Raw genomic sequence first — 26816 nt, 5'->3', positions numbered from 1 at the left:
AATAAACCCAGTCATCAAATCTAAACCCCTTTTTTTTTGTCATTCATACCCCCCCCCCCACACGTGACAGTATTATTTCTTTTTAACAAATAATTGAGCGACTTTCATTAATTTCGAATAGATTTAAATTATAATTAAATTATAACCACCCTGAGCTGTTTCGTAGTGTCTTGAAGCATTCAATATGAACGTCGAAATATTATCCTAAGACAGTCAAGAGTCGCCTGTTTTCCGATCTGTGCCATGCATTAGACTTAAACACGGTCTCGTCTTACTGCCTCAACATACTCTTGCAGTCGATATGCAGTCGTGTGAAATTCTAGTGGTCAGTTTAAGAGTTTGTGGAGTACAATCTGCTGTCGCTATCTGGACACTTTTCGGCAGTTTGCTTCCCTGGCAGTACAGAAAAGTAGATTCATGTACGGGTATCGTGTACCAATAAATTACCCCGTTATCGGAAAGTATCAGGGGCTGTTTGTATTCCTGTCAGAGCTCGTGGACGAGTTCTTTACGCCCATGTATGACCCCACTTCGCAGGCCAGCCAAGTGACAGGGTAGCTCAATAAATTGCATAAAAGGGAAGTCGCCATTAAAGAGGACATCTCTGTAAAGGGATGAAGGACGAAAGGAGAGCAGGGTGAGCTTGACGTGACAGGGTACATAAAAAGGTAAAGTTGTCTCTGTGCTTAACTAATTAACCACTACTCCATGAAGACTTATGTGGAAGTTGCTGAATAGATCCACGTATTCTTGACCTCGGCACTAGTTGGAGGCGAGTGGTCAATTTCAATTTCAATTTATTTCACATTCAAAAATAGATCCAGATACAGGCTGGGAAACAACCATTGGATATAGAATGGTCACAGATAAAAAAAACAAGCATTCCATTTCCACAGGAACAAGTCAAGGCATTCATAATATAAAAGAAATAAAAAAGAACATATCAACCATGTATACAACAGAACTCCCCCAGTTTATAAAAAAACGCAAAACCAAGACATAGAACTCTCAAAGGTTTCAGGCGTCAGTACAAGCTCTTTTTTCATTTTCATTACTCATCTATTATTTCCATAAAATCCAAATACTTTAGGATGTGGAAAAGTCATATTAGATAAATAAGTATTACAAAGAACTAAGTCAAGACAAAAGAATAGAACCAGAATACAATTAATCTTACAGACTAGTATATATAAAAAATTCATCCACAGTATAAAATGGGTGACAACTCAAGAATTCTTTTAATTTTAATTTAAACCGTTTAATATCTTTATATAATTGCTTCAAATTTAGTGGGAGACAACTGAACAGTTTAATGCCCATATAATATGAGCCTTTTTGATTTAATGTAAATGAGTTGAGGGTTGATATGGATTTAGGCTGAGTACCTGTCTAGTGTCTCTATTATGTATATCAGATACAGAATAATATTGACCCATGTTATCGACCACAAAAGATAGTAGTGAATAAATATACAAAGATGAAAGAGTAAGAATTTTTAGAGTAGTGAATATCGTTTTACATGAGTTTCTGTTACCAACACCAGTTATTAGTCTCACCGCCCTCTTCTGCAAACGAAAGACATTGATGGCGTACGAAGCGTTACCCTCAGGCCGCTTTGCCCCCGGAAAAAGACTCCGCTTTGCCCATTGGATAGGTGGGTTGGGTGCATGCAAAGTTAAGTAACATTGTAATCTTGTAGCTCAGATATGAGATTTCCACTGTTCAGACGATGGGATAGGAAGTCTTGTTTTAACAGTACCGATTTTTCCAGTACTAGAGATGAAAAGGAAAGATAGAGGGGCGGATAGAAGTGACAAGAAGACGAGAAAGAGGACGTAAGAGGATGCTGGATGACCTTGGGGACAGAAGAGGATACTGTCATTTGAAGGAGAAAGCTCTAGATCGCATTAAGTGGAGGAATTGTTTTGGAAGAGACTGTGGACCTGTCGTCTGACAGATTACTGATGATGAAGAGAGATGAAAGTATGAAAAGTATATGGTTTTTTAATAAGTAGCCTGATGTTTTATCATTTTAGTTTATAAGTACGTGAGTATATTTATATAAATGCATTTATGGAAGGGATTGATTGCGTTGGGAATGGATAATATTACTTAACAGAGAAATTGATGATTTATTTAGGTTAATGGCTGTTAAAATAATGAACTGAGGAACTTATAATGCGGTTTAGGTATCTGTATAGCACGTAGCCTCTTCTGAATCACCATATGGATGACTGAGAAGGAGAAGGAATAATGATAATAATAATAACATATATTTTTATATTGCTAGTGGGGTAGGACTAAGTCCCTTGTACTGCGGCCACTTCTGGCGTATTGTAGCAGCCCCAGATGATAGGTGAGGGTGATTGCGGAGCAATTGGTGGAATGAAGATTGGCAGGGGAAACCGAAGTACTCGGAGAAAAGCTGTCCCAGCGCCAATTTGTCCACCAGACGTAAATGAAGAGGAATCCAAATATATACGAGTATCTATCTGTGTTTCGTTACCACAATGGCATAATACACAGCTGATTTGCTCTACGAAAATGTGCCAAACTCAAAATATCTGGGAACATGATTGGCAAGGCAATTGCATTGATCAAGAAATTAAGAGCATATTAAATTCGGGGATGCCTGCTACTATTCAATTCAGAATTGTTTGCCTCTCTGTTGCCTATGCAAAAACGTAAAAAATAAAATGCACAAAACAATAATTTTGCCTATTGTTTTGTATGGCTGTGAAATTTGGACTGTCTCATTAAGGTAAGAACATAGGCTGAGGATGTTTTAGAAAAAGTTGTTGAGGAGAATATTTGGATCTAAGCGGGAAACATATCATGGACCCTGGCAGGCGAGGGGAGAATTATGCGTCTTGCCTCCGGGTTGTTTTAGAGTATACCAAAATGAAGAAGAGGAGGAAATAGACTAAATATTAAAGATAAAATTTAAATTAGTAGAAAAGATAGAATTAAAGCGGCTAAATTAGTAGAAAAGATGGACTTAAAACGGCTTAATTGTAAGTTTGAAAGCAAATTTTCTGTTTGACCCCATAGAAAGAAATTCCAGCCGCGCCCATGAAAATGTAATAAAATCGCGAACTTCTCTGATATCTTAAGAGTGGGAACCACTGTCTGGTTGCTCTGACCATGGTGGAATTCCTAGAGCTACAGTAATGTGGAATTTATTCAGTATGTAATTGAGTAACTGGGTCTACTGAATGCTCAGGTAGAAAACCGTACCAACGATAAGCTGTTATCGTCATAGGTATTATTATTATTATTATTAGTAGTAGTAGTAGTAGAAATTGGTTTTGTTGCAAGCATTACAATAACAATTTTCCAAAAGGTGATTATATCAATATTTTAACGTGCTAATAATTTATACACCTTTGCCGAAAAGCATAAATGCTGGTAAATGTCACGGATTTAGGGTTTTATGGAGATATTTATGTCCAATAGCAGGATAAATCAATCGAAATGATGTGGGACAATGGATTTTATGACGTAATACGTTGTCACAGAAATGTTTCCCCTATCGACAAGAGAATGGAAGTTACCTACTAAGCATATGTTAAATATATTTAAGCGAAGCAAAAGGGTGTTTTTTATTTCACTACTTAATGCATAAATTAACTTACCTTTAATTGATAACTGTGTAAGCTGCGAGAAGATTCAAGCGGAAAAATTGTTTTCGTAGAGAAGGCCTCGACTTTCTATTTGCTTTCTCTGATGACGGAGATGATGATTAACGTCCAGAACACTTCATATTTTCCAAGAAATAAAAACTTCATCGGAACATTAAGCTAACTTAACTAGATAAAACGTCAGTCATATAAATACTTATTTCAACAAGAAGAAATTTCTGTAAATTGTAGGAAAAATCCTAGTACGCGAAATGAGTAAGATTAAAATATTACAAATTAATTTTAGTCTTTTAGTGGGGTTAATTTTAATATCACAGAAATAAAAATGCTTATAGAAAATAATGGCGACTACATAACTGGTTCTCACACAAAAGAAAAAGAAAAAAATATTACAGACAGTTAATATTGTGCTCTGTCGTGGTCTTACATAAATATAAACAAATGAACAGGGGTCCACACAAGATTCGAGGGATGTTTGTCTGTTATTTATACATTTAAGCTCCGAAAATAAAACAGTTTATATAATTTTTTATAACTATTTTGAAGGGTATCTCTCATATCTAAATATACACGACTGTTTATCGCAATACCAAATATTAAATAGCAGAATAGAACCAAATTTTGACGTCTCGTTATAATGCACAACACATGAGGTTCTGTTTATAGACTATGAAGAACACAGCAATACAGTCAATTAACGGGCAGGCGTTCTCTTCTTCAGTTGTGCTCTTATTGATCTCTCGGCGGCTGCCTGGTAGCTTTTCCTGACCTGAAAGCTCGTCGCTACGCCTGCCACATCTGCAGCACTGCATAACGCATACGTTTCTCGGGCAGCGTTTCTAGGATTTTACAGCGCCGGCGCCATTGCTCACTACGGCTATTGCAGAATCGGTGCCGTGAAGTCAACTTTACATATTCTGTTATTGCTCTCGTTTTGTAAAAAATACTTAAAATGGTACAATCTTTACACTCAAAGATGTACAAGATTTTTCATTTCGGATGCGTTGAGGCAAATGCGCACAGACTGCAGGACCAAAGGATCAGAGTTGTCTCTTTCTTATAATTTTATTTTTCCCTGTATCTATGGCGTACCCGCTGGTTCTTTCTTCTTGTATTCTACTTCCTTCTTTGCTTCTTTTTATATTTTGTTATCTCTTAATTTGTTTCTCCACATGCTTCTCTTCCCATTTGTTTTCTTTTACTTTTAGTTTTCTTCAATTTGTTTCTCCACATGCTTCTCTTCCCATTTGTTTTCTTTTACTTTTAGTTTTCTTCCTACTTATTTCTGATTTTGGTTCTTTCCTGCATAACCTCTTTCTTTCACCTTGATTATTTAAAAATTCACAGGACATAATTTTGGAATAGGTCATATGTATATATACGTATACCGTGCCGATTAGCGTATTTTTTATTTGAATTTACCTTTAAATTGAACGAAATAAATATTATGGATTATATAAATCTAATAATATGTGATCCCTGCAATTCCATTAGTGATTAATTTCACTGCTAATTAATCCAGATCGGATTGAAATATTAATTAATTCAGTTCATACCATAAATGATATTAAGGTGACAGTTTGTAATATGGGAGGGACAGATGTTTAAAATTAATATAGTGCTTACGCATATTACTAAATCACACTTTTCGAAGATCAGTGCGATATATTTAGAATCTGTTTATGTGAAGTTCGATTTTGTCCAATTTGCCGCATATACCGTATTTACGCATGTATAGGCCGCGTGCGTGTATAGGCCGCAGCACAATTTTCAGACAGAAATTATAGAAAAAATAATTTTCTTGGAATACTATTTCAGGAGTAGAACACTCTGTATTACTAATTATGAATATATATTTTTTAAATGAAGTGTGATTTCGAATATTTCGAATATAAGCCGCACCCCAGTTTTCCTCTTGAATTTTTGGCAAAAAATGTGCGGCCTATACATGCGTAAATACGGTAAGTGCTTTAAATCTCTCGTGACCAAACTGGGAAACGTTTCTTTTGACGTATCCGCTACTAATTCGAAGGTAACCCTCGCAATTTAAGTTATTATAAGTTAATCCCTCATTAATTTAAATTGAAGTTAATTTATATATAAATGAAAATAATCACATCCATTTTCATTATCTTCCAAAATTTGTTTAAGTAATAAAGAAGCGGAGCGTATTCATCTAAAAACCAGAAAATAAATTGAATATCTGTAACCCTCTGATATATTGGGTTTTCGGACTTTATCCATCGTCCTGGTTTTTAAGATAACTAATAAAAACACGACGTTTCGGAAACTGGATCTACTTCCGCCCTCAGGTGAAGGAAAACACCTATTCTGTTGGGTTTTCCTTCACCTGAGGACGGAAACAGATCCAGTTTCCGAAACGTCGTGTTTTTATTAGTTATCTTAAAAACCAGGACGATGGATAAAGTCCGAAAACCCAGAACACCCAGAGTGTTATACACCATCGTCAGAATCCTATAGTAACTATCTGTAACCCTATTCATTTCGTTTCTCAACACCGCAGTAACGAACACATTTCTTTTTAATTTGTTATGTAACGACGTTGTAAGTACGGAGACTACACGGCGCCGAAACCCAAGAGCTAGAAATCATCTTTCTTTGTCTTTCTGAAACATGTATTACGAGTACATCGAGAAAAGTGAAAGGTTTCACCAGTTTGTGATAACCTGTGCCATTAGCCGTTTCTGAGAAAATCTGTGTGCTCTGAGGCGTGTAAAGTAAGGGTTACACTGGATAGACAAGAGCACAAATTAAATTAACTCGACACAATTTACTTAAGACAAGGATGGACGAAAGCTGACACGTGGATCTTACCTGGTCTAACAGCTCTTCTCGTAGGATCATATTAAGACTGCAATAAAGCAAACTCGAACCATATATTTCCTATGTAAAACGGTGTTACACATATGTATTACTTAGTTATATTAAAATAATTCAAAGAAAAAGTAGTTTTGGACTACATTATCACGCATTTAAGTGACTAAAGATGGGGTTCGAATTAGTAATTGGATTTATTGACAACTTACAGGTCGTAACTTCAATTAGTTCTTATACTATTTCTGATTTACATAATTTACAGTTACTCCACACTAATCTTCTCAGTGTATGTCCATTAGTCTTCACTATCCGCTTCCTGTAAACAGATTTATAACACAGGGACTATAAAAGTCTCATTAAATTACACACTCCCAATATGGATGTTCTACAGCACATGTAACGTCACACTGAGTCTTCTAATACTTTTCTGGCCACACTGATGTTCCATCGGAACTTCGGAGCTCAAGTGAAGTCCGTCTATTACTCACTCCTCCAGCTTACAGCTCACTCCTTCAGCTTACGACTGCCCTCAACCAAGTCAAAGTCACATTGTGACTGACGGTTAGTCAGTCTTGACGTCGAGCCCATCTGGTACTCATGACCAGATATTTATTACTGTGACAGCTACGGTCTTGTTATTGCGGGGCTACAGAAAACACGTCACGTGGTCTCTGTACACTGTTCCGTGTCGTCACTGCCAACGCACAAGTGTGTTTACCGAACCGTTGCCTAGCCACGGGTTGCATAATCCGGCTGTTCTATTGTTGCGAGCGTGTGTTATTTAGGAACGGCTGTTTCTGTGGTTCAACCGTTCGTGCATGAAGCAAATACGCCGCAATATTTTGTTTTGTTGAATATGAGTCCTTTAAACCAACATTAATTATGTGGGCCTACTCTTTAATGCCCTATATCTATATATGGAGACTTTAATAGTTTATTTACAATTCTACATCTACAAATGTATATGGCCGTTAAAGCTTACTGATGCTAGTAATAAGCCAACACACTCTCCTACTCCTGCTGTAGACCCTTAATATCAAATTTAATCGAAATCCGATAAGACTTTTCGGAGATAAAAAATAACGGACCTCTCTGCTATGCGCTAAAGCAGAAATCTGTTGCATTTGCCGTTCGAAATTACAGGCATCCTTTTTGGCCAGTGTTTATAAACCGGAGGGGCCCATTCCACTCGTCTGAGGTTTCGAAAATTAGAACTCCTTCTAATGATTAATATTGTAAAATTACTAACTCTGTGGAACTGAGTCATTCTCGAGAAGCCGTTAGTCACTTAGCTACTTAAGAATTTTCAAATACTTTTTGGAACCCAATGGTTCATTACCGTGGTCACAAGAACCCTCCACTGGTCCCTAACCTGAGCAGATAAATCCAGTCCATACCACCCCATCCTAACTTCCTAAGATCCATTTTAATATTGTGACGTATAGACCCGTTGCTAAGCGGTGACCGTAAATAGCGACCGTTGCTAGTAAGGTCCACAACACACACGCACGCAACAACAGAAGGACTGCGCTTTCAATGTGATCTGCGCCCGTTCAGAGTGCCCCTTGTAGAGGCGGGTTCTAATACCAGCTTAGGGTAGTCTCGAATCTGAGACTGTAACATATGGTCACGAGTCCCGCGGGACTAAGACCCGAGAATGACTGTGCCGGCGAGGACCAGCAGCAACTGTAAATGTCAGACCCGTCCTCTCTTCAGAGAGACCGCAATTGTCTGATAGTAATAAAAATCTGGTCGTAAGACCCAGATGGGTTCTTTATACCAAGACAGACTGGCCGATAGACAGTCTGTCGTAACATAGCCCTGACTTTGACTTTGACCACTTCACGTAGAGGCGGGTTCGAATACCTCCACCGTAGCCCTGCGAGTCTTAGGAGACAACGAGAATGGAACCCAGTGCTTGGTATTATAACTGAGCCACCCTCTTTCTGGGGGATATGAATACGGGAATCTGGCCCTCCGGGTTGGGGGAGTCTCGAATCTGAGGCAGTAAAATATGGTTATGTGTCCCGAGAGAATCGGTTCCGAGAATATCTGTGCTGGCGAAGGCCATCAGGAATATTAAACGACAGGCCCATCATCTCGTCAGAGAGGATGTTACATGAGGACTAAGACAGTAAGGGTTCAGTTGAAAAAAAAAAAGAGAGAGAAAATTGATCGTGAGTCTGAGGGGGCTTGTCGTCTAGACGAACTGATTGGCGGTAAACCGCCAGTCTAAAGTAACTCTGACTCTGACTCTGACCAGTTCGGTTGTCAGTTGTCAGCTATCAGCGGAAAGTCAGCCTGTAAAGAGAAGACTAGAAGGATGATGTTAAATGACCGCCAGCCTTGGACCCAATTAGTTGAGGGTTGGCAGCTCAGTTGAGTGAAGAGAAGTGACGTAATCGGTTAATGCGTGAGTGATTTCGGTTGAGGGGTGGCAGTTGAGTCGAGCTTTGCAAGGGAGGCTGAGAAGAGATGACGCAATACTTGATAGTTCACAGTTGACAAGAGTTCTACACAGGCGGCTGTAACAAGAGAACCTGAGTGAGGGAAGCTGTGATGCTGTGGTGTTTTGTGAATTGTGGAGATTACCAGTGGAGCTGTAATTAGTTGTAGTTCCTAGTGGTGTGTACAAGTTATCAATAAATCCAATTCACCGATCCAAATCCCGTCTATAGTCACACACATGAATATGTGACAATATCCGCCCACCTACGGCCAGGTCGTTCTAATGGTTCCTTTCCTTCTGACTTTCTCGTCAAATTCCTATACGCCTTCCTCTTCTTTCCATGCTTTCTACATGGCTTGCCCATCGCATCAGTCTTGACTTGATCATTTTAATTATATCTTGCGAAGAGTACAAGTTATGAAGCTTTTCATTACGCAATTTTCTCCAAATTAGACTTATTACAAAAGAAATGGCTTTGGTTTCTACTATGGTGGAACTACGATTTCTTTGATAAATGATTTGTGTGTCGAAAGACACGAAACATTGGAAATCACTGTTGTAGGCCATCCTTGGGCGTGATCATTTTGAACAACGCGGTCAGAATATGATGGCGGCTTAAATACTTCAACAGTTTCTCTCCAGGGGGCAAGTTATCAGTAATAGATAACAAGTGCATGTGCTCGGCGCATATAGCAAATTGACGTTTGTGTTAATTTCATTCTGATTTTATTATTTTGTGTTATGTTCGTAATTCGTCTTATTTTCATTATATGTTTGTTACTTGAAGTATACTGTGCTGTTTGTTTGACAACAAATGAAGGAATTATAAGGTTATCTATTTGTTATCGTTGAACAGCAAATCAAGATTGGTCAACGGCCTTGACCATCCAAGTTTAATGTAGTATTTTTAATTTTATTGTTTCAGCTAGTTTCGTGAATTGAAACCAGGTGTTTTATACAACATTTGACAGCCATGGAAGCAGATGATAAACCATTTGCATGTTCCTTTGCTGGATGCAATATGGTGAGCAGTCTTCAGTTGTTACACATAGTTACATATACAGGAATTATTAGAAACGCCGCTTTGCTGCCGGAGCAAGGCAGTAATATACATAATGCCACACCTCCTTGCCCACGTGTTTTGACTGGTTGATTTTTGGTTTATGTAATGGCACTTTTATAACTGCCTTCGTGTTTAGGGTTAAATAACAGGTTTATTTGTGAAGGATAGATTGGCACTGATATGGAAGGAAGCGGTCGTGGTCTGTTTTAAGGTTTGCTCCATGCGTTAACTTAGAATGACAGAAGAAAGCTACAGAAACTCCAGTAAAGTCTAATTTATGTTGGAAAAATCTACAGGAAGCAAGTGCTTGAAGGCACTAAATTAGAAACAGCAAATTGTCAACACCTGAAGAGCACAGCAGAACAGTTATTAGAAGCTAATTGTTTTTTTTCTCACTGTGTAGTTGACTTTAGCAAGTTAAATATGCAAAGAGCTGTCTAGAGTATTTTGTAGTTCCTTTAGAAATTTCAATAAGAGAAGTAGCAGAAGAAATGTAGATGTGTTGTTAACTTGCAGCCAATAACCAGTTATTTATACTGACTGAGCTGTCCCTGTTCACATCTTATAATAAAACCCCAGCTGTTGATTCCTACTCAGTCACTATTCCCACTGAGCTACCCTGGCTTTTATAAAAGTAGATATAATACAGTTGAAGAAGTTTTGCAAAATTCATATGTATTCTTGTTGGTCTTATGTTTCATAATTTCTGTCACAAGAACCTCAAATCCAAACTTCTAGAGAATTATGAGTCACTTCTTATTCTGTTAACTCCGAGAAAGCAAGTGATGTTGAATATTAATAATTTGTCTTAAGTAATGTATGTTGTAAGTGTATAGACATAGCAAATGGTAGGTAATTGTTTCACAAAATATTTGTTTTGCTCTGTAATCAATTAAAAATTAACTCAATATTATAAGCAAGAAGATTGTATATTCACAGCAACCCATACTACATTGGTTGAGAATCATTATTTACTTTTATATCAGCATTATTGTATAGCCTGTCAAAATTTTAATGGGAAATTGCTGAGCATGAAATCTTCTGAGAAGACAGTTTTTTTGTATGTGCAACATTGTTTTCATATACAAATAAAGTTCATCAAAATCAGCGAACCTCAATTAAGCAGTCTGTAAGCCACTTTAATACCAAATACGTAGATTTCATGATCTACTTATGACTCAAGTGTACCTTTCAGTGCCATTTATTTCTGACATCTTCTGTTCCTGTTTATAATTTGTACAATTCTGCCATAATTTGCCACTGTTTCAGAGTTAGTGTGTATAATGACAGACTAGCAATTGTTTTATGTCATTTTCTGATCCTGTTTCTAACTACTCCTACTTCATTTGCTAATAAACATATATAATGACAATAGAAAGCCCTTAGCCTTGTGTGTGTGTGTGTGTGTGTGCACACTTGCGTGCATGTGTGTGTGGATTAAGGTTGCTAGAATAGATAATTTAAAATTATTATTCACTGGAACAAAATTGTCAAAACATAAAATATCTGTGCAATAGTTTAATTTCCAAATTAATCCCATTTGAACCTTATATATTATGTGACACTAATTTTCTCTAAATTATCTTTTGTCTAGCGGTTCACAAATGAAGACCACCTTACAGTTCATAAGAAGAAACATGACATGGTTTTGAACCTGGGAAATGGACAGAAGACTAATGTGTTTGTAGGTGAGTTTTTATATTTTCATGTGGTGAAGGTGGCTGACAATGAGCTAGAATAGCATAGCCATTATAGCGACTGGCTGTGGACTGGATGACTGAGGGGTCAGAGTTCGAGTCCTGATAAGGTCAAGATTTTCTCTTCTCCAAGTCATCCAGACTGGCTCTGGGGTCCATCCAACCTCCTATCCAATGAGTACCTGGGACTCTTTTCCCAAGGTTAAAGCTGATGGGGTGTGAAGCTGACCACTCACCTCTAACTAGTTCCAAAGTCAAGAAAATTTGGATATATACATCCAGTCCCCCATACACCTGCATGGTGTAGTGCTCAGTTAGTTAAGCATAGGGACAACTATATTATTATTTATTATATGAAGGTAGCTGACATGTAGTTACTGCACTGTATACATTGAGAGTTCATGTAGTACACATAAATGAATCCTGTTTCTCTTTTGACATAACTTACTTGACTGTGTTTTTGCATCTGGTTTCGCTTGTCATTAATTACAGCTGTGCTTAATATGAGGGACACAGTTCATTCATTCATTTCCTTTATTTTCCATATATCCATACAGGCAAAAATCCTAGGATGTGGAAGTAGTCCATTTGATTATAGATGTATACATGTAATAGATTACATAAGTCACACAACTAAAACAACACACACCAGTTAACTAACATAGGCAATATAAAAAAAAAACAAGAGCTTATTACAATTGTAACTAAACATAATTTAAAAAGTGCATTACTATAAAAACTTAAAATTAATACAATTTTCCCATAAATCAAAATACATTGATACAGGACTCATCATGTACATACATACACATCCTCCACTTTCCATAAACATCCATACAGGGAACAAACCCAAGATGTGGAATTAGTCATCAAACACATACACAAAGTCACACAAGTCACACCGCGAAGATCACCCACATTAATTATCCAGCACATACAACAATACAAGGCAAAAAGATTAAACAAACATAAGTCACAAGTAACCACAATACAACTCCTCACATCTCCCTTACCAACTATATTAAAATGTGGCGTTAAGCATTCAAATTTATGTGCCTTTGTAATTAAAATACTCATTTAATGCATAAAAAGAGTTAGGATGTAAAAATCTTTTTAGGGAACGTTCAAAGTGTCACTAAATGTTGTGCTTGATTGAGTAGCATGCTTGTTTCATGTTCAGGAAATCCCAGCTCAGAGACCAGTTGTCCTGACTGAAGTTTTTCATTGTTTTCTTTAGTCCCTTCAGGCTAATGTTGGACTAGTGCCTAAAATTAGACCATAGCCACTTCCTTCCACATCAGTTCTCATTCATTCATTAATCATCCTCCAATTCAACACTATATAGTCTGACTTACTGGACAGCATCGTTAAATAAACCATAAATACAGACACACAGTGTCTCTGTTGTTCACTTTACTAGTTTCTTGAATGGCCCCATAATTACCATTTCTGAAAAGTTCATATCATTACTTCCTGAATGACACTGGATTTATGATTTGTATTACAAAAAGTATTAATTTTTGTAGCAACTTTAGGAACATAAAATTCAGTGACAGGGTAGGGGTTGCATGCTAATGATGGCCTCCCATACAAGTGGCACTGACCGTATAGAGTACTATTCCAAATAGCAATAAATCCATGTATTTTTATCATTATTGCTGGGAACTATGCTACAAGCCAGAAGGTCGCGAGTTCAAGTCCCGATGAGGTCATTGGATTATTTTCAGTTGACCTAATCCTTCTGGTTGCACTATGGGACTGGTGTCGACCCAGCCCCTAATAGAAATGAGTACCAGGAATTAATGAAATAATTTTCCTGGGGAGTAACAACTGACAACCTTACCTCCATCTTTGAGCTGATTATCTAGATAATGTGGGGCCCTCAACATCTCTCAACCCTATGGGCCTTCACGGCCTGCTACAGGGATAGCTTTACTCTCTCTCTCTTTTTTTTTTTACATATGCATATTACTTTTCAATACACTGACTGACATGTGAGCTTTGAACATAACGCATATAAAGTTTTTGCCGTGGGGCTGCGCAACTTAAATTCTGATAGTATGAGCCCGTGCTGCAACCTAAAAGATACTTAGAGCATGATTACATGAACAAAATCTTATGCTTGCCATGAAGAAGTAACTACACTTTAATGTTGTTAAATTGTTCATGTGAGTATATTCTTCTTCACGGGTGTTACAAAACCTGGGTGGGTCTTGGCCTCCTCCATGGTTTCATAACAGTAAATTTTTCTAGGCTCAAGTTGTTTGCACCATGCCCAACCCCCAGTCCCCAACCTGGAGGACCAGGGACTTCACATCATTTGGCCCCTAGTCTTTGACCTGTCTAACATGGGTAACCCTATCAGGAGCCTATGCTTCTGCCACCATAGGTGTCTGGGTCATTGGGGCACACACAGACCTCCTCTCTAAAATAAGGTGGTAGTCCTCAAGGAGGATATTGGTATATTATTCTGTATTATATGAAAAATATTGTGATTGTGGCAAAAGTCACTTCACAGACTTCTCATATCACAGAGTTTTAAAAAGTACTTTTTGGAATCAAAATTGCATTCGTAATGAAGTTAAGAACAGAAAAATTCTGGAATGTAAAATAAGAGCATTGTGGTCATGCAGAAATTGCCTTTAGCCTTCTATTTGGTGGTGATAGCAAGTGAACCATTTTAGCTAGACTTACGAAGTTTGATCTGGAGAAAGATCATGAACATATCTGTCCATTAAGTGTGAAATGTGTTACAGATATGGCAACATTGAAAAACTTTAAGGTTATAGTAAACAAATTTAGTATCTATAGACAGATTATATATTTACATAATATGTTCTTCACAAAAATAAAATAAAACAACAATAATAATAGTAATAAATATGTATGACTTGAGATGTATGCAGTAGGAAAGTGTGCTTTATAAGTACTGCTTGGAATTCCTTGTTTCTTTCTTGAAAATCCTACATAGATCAGCAAGACCTCTCACTTCATTAATTAAGTATTTAACTTAACCCAATTGGGTCATTCTTCAGAAGCTGATAGCTGCTTGGCTAGTCAAGACATTCCCAACATTTTATGGAACACATGGGTTCATTACTGTGTTCATAGGAGCCTGCCACTGGTCCCTATCCTGAGCCAGATAAATCGAGTCCCCCTTCTCTCACCCTCTCTTCATAAGATCCATTTTAATATTATTAACATATTATTATTATCTTATCATGTCTTCCAAGTGGTTTCTTTCTTACAGGTTTTCATATCCAGCCTCTTGTGCGTTTCTCTTCTCTTCCATGCATGCTATATCCCCTGCCAGTCTTATTGTCCTTAATTTCATCATCCTAATAATCTATGGCAAGAAATACATATTATTAAGTAAAAAAGTAAAGCTATCCCTGTAATGGGCCATGAAGGCCCATAAGGTTGTGAGACATGGAGGGTCCCATATTATCTAGACAAAGATGGCGGTGAGGTTGTCAACCTTACGTGCCGGCCGTGCTTTACTCCCCAGGAAAAGTATTTAATTAATTCCTGGTACTCATTTCTGTTAGAGGCTGAGTCGACCCCAGGGCCATAGTGCGGCTGGAAGGATTAGGTTAGCTGAAAAAAATTCAATGACCTCATCGGGACTTGAACCCGTGACCTTCCGGCTTGTAGCATAGTGCCTCAACCAATTATGCTACCATGTGCCCATAATGCAATTTTTTCCAGGCTCTTGTTACTTCCTCCCACTTTGGTCCAGATATTCCCTCAGCATCCTGTTCTCAAACTCCCTCAGTCTGTCTTCTTTCCTTAATGTGAGAGACCGCATACTTCTATATTCATTGCTTAAAAAAAACAGGTTTATAATGCTAATTGAATTTAGGAGTCTGATGCTAGATTCAAATGATTTTTATTGTTGCAAGCCCCATAACAGAAGGAATAACTGTGTTGTTTTCTTTTTCAGCGGATCAAACTCCTACTCCAACTCGTTTCATCCGTAATTGTGAAGAAGTTGGTTTATTTCAAGACCTGCAGAATGTCAATCCATTTGAGGAAACTTTTCGCAAGGCTGTTGAGGCTTCAAAGACTGGAGTAGGACTGTTACATGAGGTAAAGTTACTACTGCCTAGATCAAGTTAAAATGAATCCATTGTGTAAGAACAATGAGATATGCTTCACACATTTATACATTAAATTCTGGGTCAGTGTTTATGACATTTCTACTAATTGCTGTGTCTATATTCTGATAGATATCTATCAGCCTTTATGATATCTCATCCCAGAAGACAGTTATCTTCATAGTCATTGCCATGAGAAACTCAAATCTCAGTTGATGATAATGATGGCAATACAACTGATGAGAGGTCTCAAATTTTTTATTATTGCTCTGATAGGTGTGCATATACACATAATTGCATTAGGTGTCTGTTTTGGTTGATATTAGTCAATTGAGGTTGGTCTAAGAATCTTCTCTTGCATTTGGCAGACATAAGTAATCACATGTAAGGTTTGAGGTTATCACAACAGTTGTTATGTACAGTTCAGTCTTCTGGAATTTAATATTGTTGTCTACAGAAAGTAAGCCAATGTTTCAGTGGAGCATGTCACCACCATCTTCAATGTTGAAGTTCCTCCAGAACGTTTGTCAACTTTCTCTGAACTATATGGTGTTATATTCCAGAAGGTAGAACTCTTCACCAATCAGTGGCAAGATGTTATCAATGCACAGTGCTCTGATTAGTTCTTCTAAGTGTCTTGATGTAGTAGCAGATGCTGGAGTGACTATTTGTCTGATGTATATGGACTCCAATGTTCACATTCACTTTATTTTTTCTTTCCCTCCTCATATTTGTTAATTCTTGGGAATGGTATGACTGAAGATGGTTGTAATGGAACTGCTGCAACAGTAGACTGAGTCTTATTATATTTAATACACATTCCAGCACATCCATACAAGGCCAAAGCCATTGGATACAGAACCTGTCACACCACAAGCTTGCTAAATCAGCAAATAGTCAACAGAATAATAATAATATATTCATTTTGTTTTTCCTTGAGTGTTCTGTCACTAACAGGACTGGAAAGATGCATTTCATACCAGAGTGCACACAGCTTACACAGGCATTTTTTGCACCTCTGCCTTCAGAAGTTTCCTAGATATTATGGATAGTTTTGATGAAGACCTTAATTGTGTTTGCTGTTGGTTCCTGTGGTTTATTGATTTTTGAAGTATTGCTCCTACCTCATGTGTTTATGTGTCTGCTATATTGTTATTACTAATCATACAAAATTAAAACAGTGCAACTGGGGCTGGCCTCCAGTGACATAGTATTCATATCAGATTTGATCAAAATCTGGCCAGCAGCCCTTAAGTTGAAACACATTGACAGACATATGAGTTATTTTTATGAACATTATGCAAAATAAAATGGCCGATCCCCGTAATTTGAAAGTAAGCGTATTAAGATGATGTTGTATGGCAACAGTTTGCATTTTTGAGCCAGATACAGGTGAATCATCTTGTCCATACATCTGTAGGATTCATCAGGTTTGTCCACAGTTGTATATTAGCAGGCATGTGTTAAGTAGCTTCACTGTCTACCACATCAGCTACACTTCCTTGTTGGTAAATTCGATTGTGGTACTTCCATTCACCTTTCCTGAATTGCAGTCTTGGAAGCCCCATGTCTCACCAAACAACCAAACAGCAGTATTGATTAAGCCATACATTACATGCAGTTTCATCAGTAAGAACCTTTATTTAGACATTATGGATGAAATTCATGTAAAATTATTTTTTTATATATAAAATATTACTTTATGGTTTCTGTATTCTCATTGGATAATTTTTTGTTTTTGTTTGTTTCTTTTATTTATGGTTTATGTAATCATGCTGTTAGTAGCGCATGTTTTATAGTGTCACGTGATTGATTACTGAATAATGAATTGATAGGTATTTGGAAGGAACTGGTCATGGCATAATTTGATGAATTATTCTTGCACATACTTAGAGCATCTGAGAAAAATCTCAGTTAGGATAGCCAGTTTTGGGGCCAAGATTTGAACCCTAAGCCTTCTGACTACAAAGCAGGAGTGCTACCCATTCGACCACAATGTTTGATCCATTTTTATCATTGTTTAGATTCAACCAGTCATGACTGCACCAACAAAAACATTCTTGTGAGCTGCCATTGTTGTATGTAATGAATCTGAGGAAGGTTATTATTATACACAGGTGGATTCCCTAAGCGTGCCTACAGGAACTGATGACACACTTCACACACCAAATGTGTTCCCACACATTGCAGAAGATTCAACATCAGACAGCAGTTCAGCATACAAGTCTGTGGCTACCCCTTTTATTGCATCCGCATGTGTCATTACTGAAAATGGAAGGAAGCAGCCAAGGTATACAGCTACACAATCTGGTATGATGTTGAAATTAATCTAGTAACTAATTTCAGGTTAGCTGCCTTAAAACATCTTAAAATAAGAATTGATGAAGTATGATGTTATCTTCTCAGGCATCCTCTCTTGAAATTCTATAAAAATTATGTACTTAACATAAACAGTTATTTGCTTAAAGTTTATAATATTAGTATTAAATATTTCTTATCTCTCATAAGGTAAATACAAAGGTCGGATAAAAAGTAGTGGCAACACCTCTATGCTTCTGAAATGATTTTATTACCCGAGGTAAACGCATTTACATTCCTTCAATATAATTGCCTCCCATGTGTACCACCTTCTGCCAAATTTGTGGAAGGCGTCGTACACCATCAGCGCATCCACTTCTGTTGATGTCCAGCAGTGACTGCCCTACAGCACAAATAATCTCCTCTCTTGTGTTGTAATGTGTCCCTTGCAGTGGTTCTTTCATTTTGGCAGAGGGATCATAATTGCACGGACTCATATCAGATGAGTATGGCGGATGTTGCAGTATCTCCCATTGCCAGCAGCGCAGGAGATCCTTGACAGCGTCAGCAGTATGAGCCCTTGCATTGTCATGAAGGATGATGGGGTTTGTTGCCAACAAGTGTCATCGCTTTCTCCTGAGTGCTGGATGAAGATGAATACGCAGGAAATTGCAGTAGTAGGCAGTGCTTACTGTCTGTCGTTGAGGTACAATGTGGTGGCATATCACTCCATCTACGTCATATGCCACAATGAACATCGCCTTCACATTACTCTGTGTAGGGCACACTTAGTTTGTATGAGGAAAGCCAAGATGCTTCCATTCATTTGATTGTTGCTTCAAGTGCGGTTCGTATGAGTGACCCCAAGTTTCTTCCAGAGTGACGATCCTTCCTAGGAAGTCATCACCTTCCCTCTGGTACCGGTCCAACAAGTCCTGTGCAATTGCATAATGTTGTCATTGTTGCACCTCGGACATTGTATGGGGTACCCAACGCGCTGCAATTTTGCAGTATCCAAGGATATCATGCAGAATGTGGAGCATGGTTTTGTGACATGCCTACCTGAGCAGCTAATTCCTGCACAGCCCATCGACAATCGACATCCAGCAAAGAAGCAAGGAGCTGAATTATGTGGTTGTCAACGTGGGGTCGTCCTGAACGACGGCTGTCCTGGATGGCATCCCTCCCTTCATGGAACAATTTCACCCATCATACCACTGTGCGATGTGGCAAAGCAGCATCATCACATGCTTCTCGCAGTCCGTGGTAACAGTTTTGTGCACTACGACCTCATGCAACTTCAATTTTTATCCAGGAGTGTTGTTCTTGTTTTATAAACATGTTAGGGTGCTTGAGGCTGTGCCATAGCTCAAGTGGTTAGTCGCTGGCTTCCCACCGCGGCGGACCCGGTTCGATCCCGGGTCTGGTTAGGTGGGATTTGTGGTGTACAAAGTGTTGCTGGGGCAGGTTTTCTCCAAGTACATCGGTTTCCCCTGCCAATCTTCATTCCACCAATTGCTCCACAATCATCCTCACCTGTCATCTGGGGCTGGTACAGTAGGCTAGAAGTCGCTGCAGTACAAGGATGCAACTCAATGAAACACAACCAGAGCCACTCACTGCACTACTTCAACTGAACTTCTGCTATCAGCTACAGACAGCGCTAGTGTCACCTGACACACATCTTTCATGTTACAGCAGTGTTGCCATTACTTTTTATCCAGCCCTTGTATTTAAAGACAGAGCAAGCAGGTCACAGATGGTCTGGTCACAAATGATAAGAGGGAGAAATATTTTAAAACAAAGATAAACAATTTTAAACAAAGATAATGCACAAAGCAGACAGATATCAGCGAAGTAGATTCTAATAAATCGAAACCTGTTAGTAACGACAAAAAGAACAGTTGGGAAGACTTATGGTTTTAAATTTTAAACTAGATGCAGTGTAACAGGTACGTAAGTGCATACACCTGATGATGGCCGTTTGCAGCTGAAACATGTAGTGTAGAAGAGGGCAAGACAAAAGAACTACAATAAATTGTTGCACTTGGGACGGTGTTTATGTCATATATTTTAAATTCTTAACTATTAATGATTATTGCCCATGTGAAATGGACTGTGAACTCTGAACAAGAGATCTAACGCTCTATATGTGTTACATGATTTTAAATCTGTCAAAAACATCTTTGTGCTATAACATTGTACACTGAATAAGAGCTCAAAGAGAAATGTGGCTGCCATAAGATCATCTGTTATGGTATGGTTTCTTGGTTCAACGAGCTAGAGGTGTTGGTGGGTGGAAGATGTCTCTGAATTGTCCCAAGGCTGGTTTTGCCACTGAATAGATAATTTAACAACAACCCTTGCTGACTCGAAGAAACCAAAGATGATGTCTCGTTGAGTGTGTCCCTGTGATTATTGAAGTCAGTACTGTTACTGTATGTAAATTTCTCAGTCTGTGCAGTGAAGGCAGCACATCTCCAGGTACGCGTCGGGAGCTGGACCAATTACTGCATCCCACATCCACAACAGGGGATGTCGAGTGTCACAGAGAGATAATTACGGGAAACATACCAGAGGAAAGGAGAGTTGTGGAGCTTAGTAGCAGTACTAAGGTGGTGCGGCAGGAAGCAGACACATCACAGCACCAGGAGACTTCCAGACAAGTCGTGTGAGTATATATATATATATGAGAATATAACATTAAATGCTCGTATGAGTAAATTTGATTAAAGCATTAAGTTTATGACTTCATTTTCATCCAACTCCACTCTGTAGATGATACTGTTCCTGCTTCGTTTATAGAACCAGAAGATCTTCATTGGGGTTCAGCATCGTAATCATCATCACTTCCACCACCACCACCACCACCACCGTCCCCTGCAAGGCTTGAGCATGTTAGCCCATTCCATCTTCAAGCATTGGGCCATCTTCTTCTTGGCCATACTGGATCATGTCTTCTTATTGCTTGATAATATAAAATGTGCATGGAAGATCTTTTTGAAGACATCCTACGTGGGTGTTAATTTGGGTTGTGGTTGCTTTTGTTTTCAGTATCTTTCAAAAGGTGTCTGGTTGAAATTCAGCTGGGATATTGACTATCCTGACTAAGCATTTTATGGCTTTTCTCATTCCCTCCAGGCATTTTCCAAGATAGTACATTTTGTTAGGTCCTGACCACTTCATTTCATGTCTTTTTCAGTTCATTGTCCACTATCATTGAATCATTCAGTGTTGTATAGTCTGAGGTACTGATGGTCATTGCATAAACTAGATGGCTGGGATAGGGTAGCCAGTATAGCCACTGACTGCAGGCTTGATAACCAAGGGGTTGGAGTTCAAGTCCCGGTAGGGCTAAGAATTTTCACTTCTCCATGTCATCCAGACCTGCTCTGGGGCCAACCCAGCCTCCTATCTAATGGGTACGGGAGGCTCTTTCCCTGGTGGTAAAGCAATCTGGGCATGAAGCTGACAACCCACCTGCAACTAGTGCTGAGATCAGGAAAATGTGTGTGTCTACATCCACTCCTCCATATGTTGTCATGGCATTGACACTCACATTAAGAATTTAAAGTATGTAGTATGACATATTTGCGCTATGCAGGACCCCCCCCCGGCTAGCGGTGACGGAACAGCATCGGAGCCACTGCTGCTGCTACAGTAACAGGCCAGTAAACATTCTGCCCCCCTCCCTGGTGACATAACAGGGGACACCGCTGTTAAAACGAGGCAACAGGAAACAGTATAAAAAGCCGGCTGAGCAGTGTGAGCAAAGTGTGTGATTAGGAGTGACACAGTGTGGATCGTGAAGTCACCGAGAGCAGTGGAAGTAATTGTGATACTACCAATGGCAGTAATTGTAATTGTGAATTGTGTGAACGCAAGAGCTAGTGTGGAATAAATTCACTACATCCAAGATGGCGTGAAGTTATTTGTCACATCGTATACCCAACGCATGACAGTATATTCATGTAATGAACAAGGAATATGTGGAATGAGGATTTAAATCACATCCAACAATTCTAAAACAGTACTTTCGCATTTCTTTAATAGCCTTGACTGCCATATGTATTTGCAAGGGGTAAAAAGAAAAGTAAAGCTATCCCTGTAAGAGGCTATGAAGGCCCATAGGGTTGTGAGACATTGAGAGTCCCACATTATCTAGACAGTCGGCTGAAAGATGGCGGTAAGGTTGTCAGCCTTACGCGCCGGCCGCGCTTTACTTCCCAGGAAAAAAAAAAAAGTAAAGCTATCCCTGTAAGAGGCTATGAAGGCCCATAGGGTTGTGAGACATTGAGAGTCCCACATTATCTAGACAGTCGGCTGAAAGATGGCGGTAAGGTTGTCAGCCTTACGCGCCGGCCGCGCTTTACTTCCCAGGAAAAAAAAAAAAGTAAAGCTATCCCTGTAAGAGGCTATGAAGGCCCATAGGGTTGTGAGACATTGAGAGTCCCACATTATCTAGACAGTCGGCTGAAAGATGGCGGTAAGGTTGTCAGCCTTACGCGCCGGCCGCGCTTTACTTCCCAGGAAAAAAAAAAAAGTAAAGCTATCCCTGTAAGAGGCTATGAAGGCCCATAGGGTTGTGAGACATTGAGAGTCCCACATTATCTAGACAATCGGCTGAAAGATGGCGGTAAGGTTGTCAGCCTTACGCGCTGGCCGCGCTTTACTTCCCAGGAAAATTATTTAATTAATTCCTGGTACTCATTTCTGTTAGAGGCTGAGTCGACCCCAGGGCCATAGTGTGGCTGGAAGGATTAGGTTGACTGAAAAAATCCAGTGACCTCATCAGGACTTGAACCTGTGACCCTCCAGCCTGTAGCATAGCCCCTCAACCAACTATGTTACTGCGTGCCCCCATGGTAAAAGTTATTTCTGGGTTTAATTAGTTAAGCTCCATGCCATGAAGATATGTGGAGCAGTGGAGGCATAGCCCGACCATTCTTAACCTAAGCACTAAATGGAGGTTGGTGGTCACCCTCACACCCCAGCCACTTTACACCCAGGGAAACAGTGTCCCGTACACATTGTTTAGGAGGCTGGGTGGCCCCAGAGCCAGTCTGGATGTTATGGAAAAGGAAAAAATCTATTGCTTTGCCAGGAATCAATCCCTGACTCAATCAGTCATCCAGCATGTTGCCTAGTCACTAATACTAACTTAGCCATCTCAGAGAATGGAAGGCATTTTGAAATTTCTTTTTGTGCTCTTTATTTAGTCCATTGAAGGAAACAGTAGATAAAGGTGCATGAAACATTGAAATTGCATTTTGTATGTACTAGGTGTACTTGGATTGATTCTTGGCTGAAGTACTAGCTGACCTGGTTTCTCTCAGTTGCTCTAGGCACCTGTTGTGAATTTACACAACAAAAAGATCACGTTCACTCCTGTCTTCACTCTGTGCCGTCTTTTCATTTGATGTACCTCATGCAGTTTATGCAGCATAATTAGCTGATTTTGTTGGTTCACAGATTGTTTACAAACATTGCTTGCATTACAGATGCTGTTTAGCATCAAGCATAGTAATGATGACTGTGGACATTGACATGGGGAGGACAAATGAGGAAGTGATCTTGTCATACTTTGGGACACTTTTCAAGCATTCACAGGGAAAACCTGATAAAAGACATGAAATACCTCCGCCAGAATATCCCTACCCTGACTGAGATTAGAGTCAAGCGTCTTCTTCAGACACATTACTGTTTAAGCCAAGCTACTCATCATCATCATCATCATCATCATCATCATCGATGTCATCGTCATTGTCATCACTGGCAAAACATCCATTTATGAGCCATAGCCTTCCTTAGAAGATCCTGCCAGATTTCACATCCAGTTTTCACTTCTTTGAGTTTTGCAACAGTAATTTTTTTACGGAACAAGGTCATCATCCTTGCACCCAACCCCCAACCTGGAGGACCAGGTCTCTATAATTATGTCTTCCAGTGACAGGTTAGCTCAGTTAAGCCCCCTGCCACTGGATTCCCATTTTATTGTCTTATTTGAACGTTGACTATAGCTAATATCACATAACAGCTCACCAATTGTTTGCTGTATGTTATATATGTATTTAGCATCACATTCTTTTGACTACTTTGAACTGGAGTGGATGTAAGGGTTTCAAAGCGCACATCTAGAGAAATGTAGAATTGAAGGATGGAGAACATCATACATTGTGAATAATATATTTTTTGTATTTATTCCAGAACTGTCAACACAGAGAATAAAAATGGACTGGAAGTTGGCGCTTTGAGTCCAGAACCTCCAGCAGTGACACCATCACAAGCTTCGTCCAGTACTGTTGGCAACACTGTGCAGTTGCTGCTGCGAATGCCTGATGGGAAACTGTTGCAGCTGTCTGCCCTTCCAGTGGAACCTGTTACACCTTCAGGAGCGAATCAGCTTATGCAGCAGCAGTCACAGGTATGTTATCATTACATCCATCCTTACATTTGTGGTATAGGAATATTTGTCACTTTTCATCCAGTTTCCTCCATGGATGTCAAAGTCAAAGTCACATTGAGACTGATAGTCAGTCAGTCAGTCAGTCAGTCAGTAAGTCATGGTATGACCAGATATGTATTACTGTTTGACAGTTATGGTCTTGATTTTGTGTGCCGCCCTCTCTGACGAGAGGATGAGTCTGTCTTTTGTATGTGCAGCTGGTCCTTGCCAGTGCAGTCTTTCTTGGGTCCGAGTCCCTTGGGACCCATGACCATATTTTACTGTCTCAGATTTGAGACTTCCCTTTTCATTGCCTCTTACGACTCCCAGGGTCATGGTGGAGGTATTTGATCCTGCCTCCACACAGGGTCTACATGGATATGTAATATATTTCAGTTTATAAACTGAAACAAGATCTTTTCTTTATGTCTTCCAGTATACTGATGTCACAATTTACAGTAAGAAAAGTTTATAAAATGGTAGAATGCTATCAGATGTTTGATGCTGATATATTGTAACATCAGCCATTGAACTATATGGTACCCTCAGGGTATAGCAAGGAACTCTTCCTTTGGAAAAGCAGTAAGAACAAAACCTTCAGTCATCTCTGTTTCTTTTAATGCCCCCACATTGCTTCCAAACCATGTGATGAATTTAGGCGATTCCACTGTAAAATTTATGGGATAAGCGTCAGTTTGGTCTGTGACTTTGTACTTTATTTGAAAGTGCTATCATACTTCGTCATATCTTTTGAAATTGAATGTACAAACAATGGTAACATGAAACAACATATGTGATCTCACTAAAATATACACCTTGCATTTGAAACTTTTTTTCTCTGAATGATATATTTAAAGAGATGGAAGGAAAAATACTTCATGCAATTGAATTACTTTACTGTTCATTATCTTTGTCTCATAAATTATCTCTGTTACAAAGAACATGTCTAAGACTACAGTATCCATTTCAGAAATTCTGTAATTAAATTTAATTCCTTCACATTTTGAATATATTTTTGTGTTATTATAAGTGGTGTAAATGTCCCCTAAGTTCCTGAAATTTTAATGTATGCAGGTGGAGCCACAGCCAGTACCAACACAGAATGCAACAGTGGTACTTACAACCCCAGGCCCTACACCTGTGGTGACATCAGTACCAGATGTCACACTAGAGAAGTGCAAGAATCCCACACCTGCTGTGAAAATGTCACCATCACCAATCAAACAACCCACAGGCCTGTCACTTGCCAAGCTTGTAAGTGTTAGTTGAATTCTGTATGCTGAATGTGAGGTTCAAATGAAATCCATTTGATCAGCAGTATTTGCTGGTGATTCTGTGGAAAGGTTTCATTTGCACAACCAACATACAAGGATTGGTATTAAGTGACTTCTTATGGTTGTGGCTTCTGTCTGATCAGCCTACCAGGATTCTTGCAACCACAGCAGGGGTTTCTTCTAATGTAGGAGGGAGAGAGAAAAAATAATGTTCATTTCACATACATACATACATAGCTTCACAGATCCGTTGCCCGTATTGGGCCGGATATTGAGCTCGTCAGATTAATGGAAGTAGTTATAATATGCAACCAAGTCCAAATAGACACAACCTAGATACAATAGGAATATAATACAATTAGATATTTGCCATATATTCATCAATAGACTAGAAAGCTTTCAAGATAAGAAAGTCTTTCAGTTTTTGTTTAAATAAATTAACATTATCCTTTAAAATATATACTTTATGTGGCAAATTATTAAAAATTTGTATGGATGTATAATACACTCCCTTTTGTATAATGGATAGTCTAGCTGACGTGACGTGTAGTCTATTTTGTACTCTAGTGTTAATTTTATGTACACTTATTTGTAAGATAATTATTTTTGTTTTCAATTAAAACATGACCATGGCATATATAAACAAACAGGGAACTGTAAGTATCCCTAATTCTCTGAAAACCTCTCTACAAGAACTTCTAGGCCTCGTCATTAACACTGCTGTAATTGCTCTTTTCTGAGCCACAAAAACTGTTTTCATTGATGACAAAGAAGAGCCCCAGAAAATAACACAATATTTAAGTTGAGCTTGACAGTAAGCACAATAAGCCATTTTCAACACTTGCCTACTTACTATAGGCTGTAGTTTTCTAAGCACAAAGGTTGCAACACTCAACTTATTTATCACTTCATTTTTCCCAGCCCAAATGATTGTCCAGGCACACACCTAAAACTTAACATTTACAGAAAATTTAAGTGTTTGGTCATTATATTTTATATGTGACGGACAGTCCG

General features: G+C 38.8%; 2 protein-coding genes across 3 annotated transcripts in view; one reads left to right on the top strand and one right to left on the bottom strand.

Moving 5' to 3' along the window:
• The window catches only part of LOC111865052, a 39064-nt gene extending 34645 nt beyond the window's left edge, over positions 1-4419 (bottom strand). The window contains exon 1 of the mRNA XM_033751709.1: positions 3636-4419. The gene's annotated coding sequence lies outside the window, so the exon portion shown is untranslated. The remainder of the gene's footprint in view (positions 1-3635) is intronic.
• A 5178-nt stretch (positions 4420-9597) lies between these two features.
• The window catches only part of LOC111864946 (cyclic AMP-dependent transcription factor ATF-2), a 27331-nt gene continuing 10112 nt past the window's right edge, over positions 9598-26816 (top strand). Inside the window, exons 1-8 of one of the 2 annotated variants that reach the window (XM_023852596.2) lie at positions 9598-9758; positions 9858-9952; positions 11586-11679; positions 15632-15777; positions 17903-18075; positions 20539-20754; positions 24291-24507; positions 25603-25782. In XM_023852596.2, the coding sequence (XP_023708364.1) occupies positions 9902-9952; positions 11586-11679; positions 15632-15777; positions 17903-18075; positions 20539-20754; positions 24291-24507; positions 25603-25782 (1077 nt within the window). In that variant the 5' untranslated portion in view covers positions 9598-9758; positions 9858-9901. Of the gene's footprint in view, positions 9759-9853; positions 9953-11585; positions 11680-15631; positions 15778-17902; positions 18076-20538; positions 20755-24290; positions 24508-25602; positions 25783-26816 lie in introns of both variants that reach the window. The other variant, XM_023852586.2, reaches the window with a different exon arrangement.

The sequence above is a fragment of the Cryptotermes secundus genome, unplaced genomic scaffold (assembly GCF_002891405.2).
Source record: "Cryptotermes secundus unplaced genomic scaffold, Csec_1.0 scaffold579, whole genome shotgun sequence".
In the NCBI taxonomy this organism is placed as follows: Eukaryota; Metazoa; Arthropoda; class Insecta; order Blattodea; family Kalotermitidae; genus Cryptotermes; species Cryptotermes secundus.
This window is presented reverse-complemented; position numbering and strand designations above follow the sequence as displayed.